Source organism: Rutidosis leptorrhynchoides, chromosome 10, assembly GCF_046630445.1.
Source record: "Rutidosis leptorrhynchoides isolate AG116_Rl617_1_P2 chromosome 10, CSIRO_AGI_Rlap_v1, whole genome shotgun sequence".
Classification (NCBI taxonomy): domain Eukaryota; kingdom Viridiplantae; phylum Streptophyta; class Magnoliopsida; order Asterales; family Asteraceae; genus Rutidosis; species Rutidosis leptorrhynchoides.
The window spans coordinates 39,214,943-39,221,231 of record NC_092342.1 but is presented as its reverse complement, the minus strand read 5'-3'; the positions used below and the strand labels follow the sequence as shown (position 1 = coordinate 39,221,231).

Here is a 6,289-nt window from a genome sequence, read left to right as displayed (position 1 = left end):
GGGTCACTACAGAAAGTGGCGTGATTTTCATATGAATTGACAATCCAAAAACGATTTCAGATGTGAGAATTTGACCGAATGAACTTGAGGTTTGACTTCAGATCTGAGAATTTTGAAGTGATTCTCTATTCGATTTGAGGCTTCAGGTAGTTCAAATAGGTGATTGGAAATCAGAATTGACATCGATTAGAGTTTTGAGCAACCGAACTAATCCAGAGACCAAAACCAATTGATATTTTGGTACTCTAGCTTGAACTCCAGATCTGAGATGATGAAAACGAATTGTAACTTTTAAATCTAAAATCTTGTTTTTGAGAACTAGAAATTAGAGAAATGATTTTTGGTGAAGAAGTAATGAAGATGAACGATAATATGGTGATGATTTCAGATTTGGATTTTGATATTTTTATTTCTTAATTTTATTTTTGTTTTGTTTTATGAAAAAGGATAGAATATGATATATGATATGATAGATTGAGGTAGATAATCTTATGATATAGAATATAATATTAGGTCAAATGACAAAAATGCTCTCACATGCTTGTCATATGACTAACTTTAACGGAAAAAGTTAACAGTGTTAGTGAACTGGGCTATCCTTGCTTCACTTTTAAGTCACAAGGACTATCCACACTCAAAACAGCAACTTTGTCTATCTATGCTGGCTGGTACAAACCACATAGACTATCCGCGCAATTTTCTCTTTTATGTAACTAAACATGTATTTTAGAAATTTTTTAACGGCATTGTAAACAGGAGCGTCATTGGAGTTAACTCCAGTAAAATAAGTATCAACATCGTCTGTTTGAGCAGAACTATTAACTCCAGTAGCATATAATTTTTCCAAGGTAACGACTATCACCATTTAACAATTCATTGCACATCGGAGATCTGAAAATGGCATGGATGGGACAATTATCCAAAACTATTAAAGAAGTTCGTCTTCTCTTTTGTCAAACTTCACCTGCCAGTTCTTCCACTAGGTAGGTATATTCTCCATTTCATTTTTTTTTTTTTTTTTTTTTTTTTAATTTCTTTGTTTTTTAGGGTTTCCACTTTTTGCCCTAATCTCATCTGTTTCTCCCTAGTTAATTTCTATTATCTTTAATCAATTGCAGGGCGTTTATTGAGAAAAATTACAAGGACCTGAAAAAAGCAAACCCTAAGTTGCCAATTCTGATCCGCGAGTGCAGTGGTACCGAACCTCAGCTATGGGCGAGATATGGTACGATGTTGATTTAATTGAATGTTGTTTATTTAATTGAGATTATTTGTCGATGTTGTAGTATATCTGCTTGAATTGTCAATTTATGGATCTGTATGTATATGTGTGTGTATGGATTATTAGTATTTAGTAGGTGTTGCAATGAACTGATGTTTAATACTCCGTATGATTTTTGAATGAACACTTGATATGCAGGGAGCTAATTTGTACAATTGAGGGTTGAGCTATTGTAATTGTTAGTTTGATTGCAATTGTGAATATGTGCTACTAAATATGTTCTGCACTCTTGTATTTCATTATTCTTTTGCTAATCTAAAATTAGAAATGAAGCTTTTTTACTAGTTATAGGCGTGAAAACAATCAAATTGTTTCTCTATTATTTACACTCTTATTAATTAGTTATGATCTGGAATTGGTGAGTGATTATGCCACCCCTTTTACATGAAGCACTAAGAAAAATGGTGAAGTTTGTCTTGTCTAGGTTCGCTTAGGTTATTTATTATTTTATTATTGCTTGATAGTAAAAATTAATCCACTAGCTATAGATGATAAGAGGAAGGTCACGAGAAATAGAAGACGATCAACAAATAATAATTGGAGAAAAGTTGAAATGATGATCACGTTGTTTGACTTTTTTTGGCACTACTGTTTAAGAAGTTAGGGAATGGTTGCTGGTTCCGGAAATAGAACTGATGAAAGTTTATACTTCTCGGCCCTTAAACACTGTTTTTAGGTCTTTCAGGAGTTTTAGTTGACTACTCCGTAGCATTTAAATCGAACTGCCTGTCAACAAGAATTACATTTTAATACTTTTATACTTGATATCGTTATGTTGCAGAAGACTTTAGATGGTTTTGTAACACCTGTGAGGAACCCTCGGTTTCACAGAGTTTGTGATGGAAATAGGCGGCTAGTTCTTATGAGATAATAATTGTAAAAATGTCTTTAATCGGAAAAAATGAGGAAAAAGGATAGTGACAATCACATGTACTCGGCTTTTATACAATATGAAAACATGGAAATCTTATATAAATATAAACAAAGAGGAAATGTTCACCTCCTTTAATTATAAGTATTGTAATTGGTAGGATACAGTAACACTTTTATATAACAAGCGCTTTCAAAAGTTGCCCACTACCCTTAAGTAATTTGTGCTGTCTTTTGCATCATTCCCTGTTGCAGTCTTGCTGTCCTTTCTCATTTTTAGCTTAGCATCCTTTTTATTTCAAGAAATTTGATAGAGCCAACATCTCTGTCAAATTTTGCGTCAAGAAAGGTAAAGGTGCTATATCTGAGTGGATTGCACTTATCTTAAGTTACTAATTATTCATCGTACTTGCACTTTTAAAATTGATGGTCTCTTATTGTACCCTTGTTCTGGTCATTGTCAGTGTAAGTTTTAGTCAACGGTTGAGTTATTATCCAGGAAGCCATGATTATCAATTTTTATATCCCTGCAGTTAATGAATTTTCCCACACATGAATATCTACAATCAAACAATGCCTTCTGGCTTGCCTTCAAGAGTATCTGGCCATCAGATTAGCAGAACTGGAAATTGCAAATAAAATATTTAATTCCATTGAAAAAAGCAGAGGGAAGGGATAACTTGTTAACTTCCGCAACCACATAAACTATCAAACTACATTGTTGCCCATTTGCATTGTTCAATGAAATTTGGTACTTTATTGCATTCCGATTATTGGCTAACAATTGAATTTTGAAGTAGAACAAAGTTAAAGCTGTTGAGATCAAAATGAATGTTTTATGATAGGGCTGTCTAATGTACTAGAGTGATTACATATTTGAGTATTGTACTTGACATATATATTTTAAAAACGTCCATTATAGCTGGAAAAGTCCCATATCCCTGTACTTGAAAAACGTGAATTATGCAAGTACAATCAGTTCTTATACGAAGTTAAAATCAACTAGAACAGTTATGAAATAGTTATGTTTAAGTACATAGTTTTATAGGAATCATTACTCAAATTAGAATCAATGTCTTGAATACAAACTGTCAAAGTATAATAGTTACGCAAGTAATTCGCTTGTTAATATACTATATATGTCTAACCATTCTTATGAAATTTGCAACATTTCCCTTTTCGAGGATTGAATCTACACCGGTAACGTTGTTTAACAAACGGTTGTTATGCGACACCACTTATTTTACAACCCCGGTCCTGATTTGTTATTAACATGTTTAACTCATCTTTGGATGTTTATGGTTTATATATGTTTAATTATGTGTTTTACTAAACTTTTGGTGTGTGTACAGACATGGGCGTTGAAAGAGGCATTCGTTTGGAAGGGATGTCTGAAACCCAGATATCTAAGGCGCTCGAGGACCTTGCGAAGGCTGGGTCATCCCTTTAAATCTTAAACAATCTGTCACAGTTTCTTTTGCTTTCTTTCAAAATGAATAATCCCAATGTCAATGGGTGACTTGGTATTTCTTTGAATGTATGAAATTGAACAACATGAAATATACATCATCACCTTTCAGTTTTAATGAATGGTCTAATGATCCATGTCTCTCTGGTTGTTTCCGGAACTCTGCATTACCAGTGTGGGCACTGTATTGGTAAATTAGGCTATTCGCGCTTCAATTATAAGTATAAGTTTATTTGTAATTGTTGAACACAGATTCAAGAGTGCATATACCTGTTTTATGGTTAACCGAGTATTTGAAAAGTAAGTGTTTCATGTTTAAGATAATCGCTTTGTGACCTTTCTAGGTACTCGATTTACATTCAGGTAACTCCTTTTGAGCATCTTTGTTGATAAGAGAAGTGCTACTAGTTTGATGCATTTGGTTTACAATGGGAGGATTTTCAAAGTCAACAAATGTGCCTTTGCCGTTTTCTGTAAAATTAAGTAACTTTATTCTGGGACTTTGGCTACATCTTTGGATCCTATATAATCTATACCAAATGCAAATTTTACCAACAAGATATCACAGCAATGCAAACACGGAATAGAGTATAAAATCTATTTTCATAATAGAATCCTTGACTCAAATCTATTGATTTGAGCTTAGAAACTGGCTGCCTTTGTTGATATCATCATAAAATAAGAATATAACATAACTCGAATCATGTTTCTGTTCTAATCTCTAAGCAACTCAAATAGCAATACATAAAAATTTAGTACTAACCTTACAGTGAAGGTGAATGATTGGGTGTGTGGTTTCGATTCCCGTCAGTGATTCCAAACGCAGCTTTCCGTAAAAAAAAAAGTCTACGCTTTATTAATACTATGATATGATAAGTAGCTTAAGTATGGTCGTTTGTATTTGTAGCATTGATTAAATGAAATAATAATGAAGCAACAATCACAAGTATAATTATTATTTAAGGTAAAAGGAACTCGAGAATACATCAAAGAATATATGAATTGTATTATATTTTTTTTGAAAGACAAGTTGTTGATATCGAATACTTTCATCTGCCAAGCATGTGCGCGCTTTCGGACGGAAACCCGAACCGCATTACAAGAATCCGAACCATAAACCAGGGAGGCGGGTCGGACCTGGTCCTGAATTCGGGTCGGCAAAACCTACCCGGGGCAATCCGGCTTTCAGGAAATAAACCTCACGCATATTTTTATGGGGAAGGACTCGAATTTCAGGCCTCCCCACCCACATCTCAATACACAAGTGTAAAGAGCTAAAGCACTGGACCACTATGGTGCGTAGGGATGGCATCGGGCTGGGTTTGGGCCGGGTTTGAGTAATCCCGGACCCAGACCCGATAAGGAAAACTAGTCCCAAACCCGGATCAAATACCCGACGGGTAAACGGGTTTACTAACTAGCGGGTAAACGGGTTTACCCGCGGGTAAACGGGTACCCGTTTACTTTTATTTATATATTATTATTTTTTTTAGCAAATAAATACATTATCAAAAGCATATACAATCTATAACTCTGTAAATTATATGCTTTATTTATATGTGTATATTTGTACAGTATATATTATTTCCTATTTCCAATTATTATCACTATCAATTTTTAAATATTTTTATAAATTGGATTCTTGATTTGAATGCAGATGAAAATGTGAAGTTGATAGATGATAAATAAATATATAAACTCATATTGACCTTGTAATCAACATATTTTTTAATTTAATTTTTGTTATTATTCTTTTTTAATTATTATTGTTATAATTATTATTATTATGCGGGTATACGGGCCGGGTATACGGGTCTTTATTTAAACCCAGACCCGAACCCGAACCCGAATATTTTTTGAAAATCAATCCCATACCCGGCCCGCGACCCGTAGACCCGGACCAGACCCGGCCCAATTATGTCGAGTTTCGGTTTTCCCAGTCGGGTTCGGGCTTTTTTGCCATCCCTAATTGTAACACCCCGTTTTTCTAAACATGACGCTCGGAGCGTCATTTGAAGTCCAAGAATGATTATTTAATAGTTTGGATGTAATGCGTTGACCACGATTGACTTTGGGATGTTTTAAAAGTGAAATTGGAGTACATCAGGTAAACTGTCGAGTTTGAGTGCAGTTTGTCGTGTTCTGGTGCGTCGCGTTCCGTGACAAACATGCTTGAAACGAGATAACTTCTGATGGTGATTTCTGTCCACTTTGTCGCGTTTGAGTGTTGTGTGTCGCGTATTGGTGTCGCGAAACGCGACAAGGTGTCGCGAAACGCGACAAATGTCGCTGTAATGACATTATTAACCCATTTTAATGGAATCTTTTAAGGGTGTTTTGGTAAATTCACTTATGGCCGGTTCTAGAGCCATAAGACTGATTCAAGGCTCATATTATCCTGATTTTCACTCAAAAACACTTTCACCTTCAAACCCTAGAGAGAGAGGAGAGTTTTAGAGAGAGAGAGAGAGAACTCCATTTGAAGAAGAAGGAGGTTGTTTTGGGTCAAATCTCAAGTGTTAAAGTTGTTCATCTCGTCAACGGCATCATTTTGGTGGTATTGGTAAGTCTCAACTCCGAATTTCATCTTTGTAATTTGATATTCAAGTTTAGGGTTTTGAGCTAGTTAGTTGTAAAACCCATTTAGGAGGTGAAATGGGTAATTGTAA

The 6,289-nt window shown here is 34.7% G+C and overlaps 1 protein-coding gene across 1 annotated transcript; it reads left to right on the top strand.

The window, feature by feature from the left end:
• The first annotated feature begins 817 nt into the window (after nt 1–817).
• On the top strand, nt 818–3,780 carry LOC139872910 (NADH dehydrogenase [ubiquinone] 1 alpha subcomplex subunit 2-like). The gene is made up of 3 exons (XM_071860847.1): nt 818–983; nt 1,119–1,225; nt 3,505–3,780. Exons 1-3 carry the CDS (start codon nt 898–900, stop codon nt 3,600–3,602), a joined length of 291 nt encoding a protein of 96 aa, XP_071716948.1. The 5' UTR covers nt 818–897; the 3' UTR covers nt 3,603–3,780.
• The last annotated feature ends 2,509 nt before the right edge of the window (nt 3,781–6,289 follow it).

Bases quoted from the DNA above. Each gene is read 5' to 3' on its own strand.
- LOC139872910 (XM_071860847.1), top strand. From the start codon at position 898: ATGGCATGGATGGGACAATTATCCAAAACTATTAAAGAAGTTCGTCTT. The intron at 984-1,118 runs GTAGGTATATTC...AATCAATTGCAG, and splicing joins CCTGCCAGTTCTTCCACTAG to GGCGTTTATTGAGAAAAATT. The intron at 1,226-3,504 runs GTACGATGTTGA...GTGTGTGTACAG, and splicing joins TCAGCTATGGGCGAGATATG to ACATGGGCGTTGAAAGAGGC.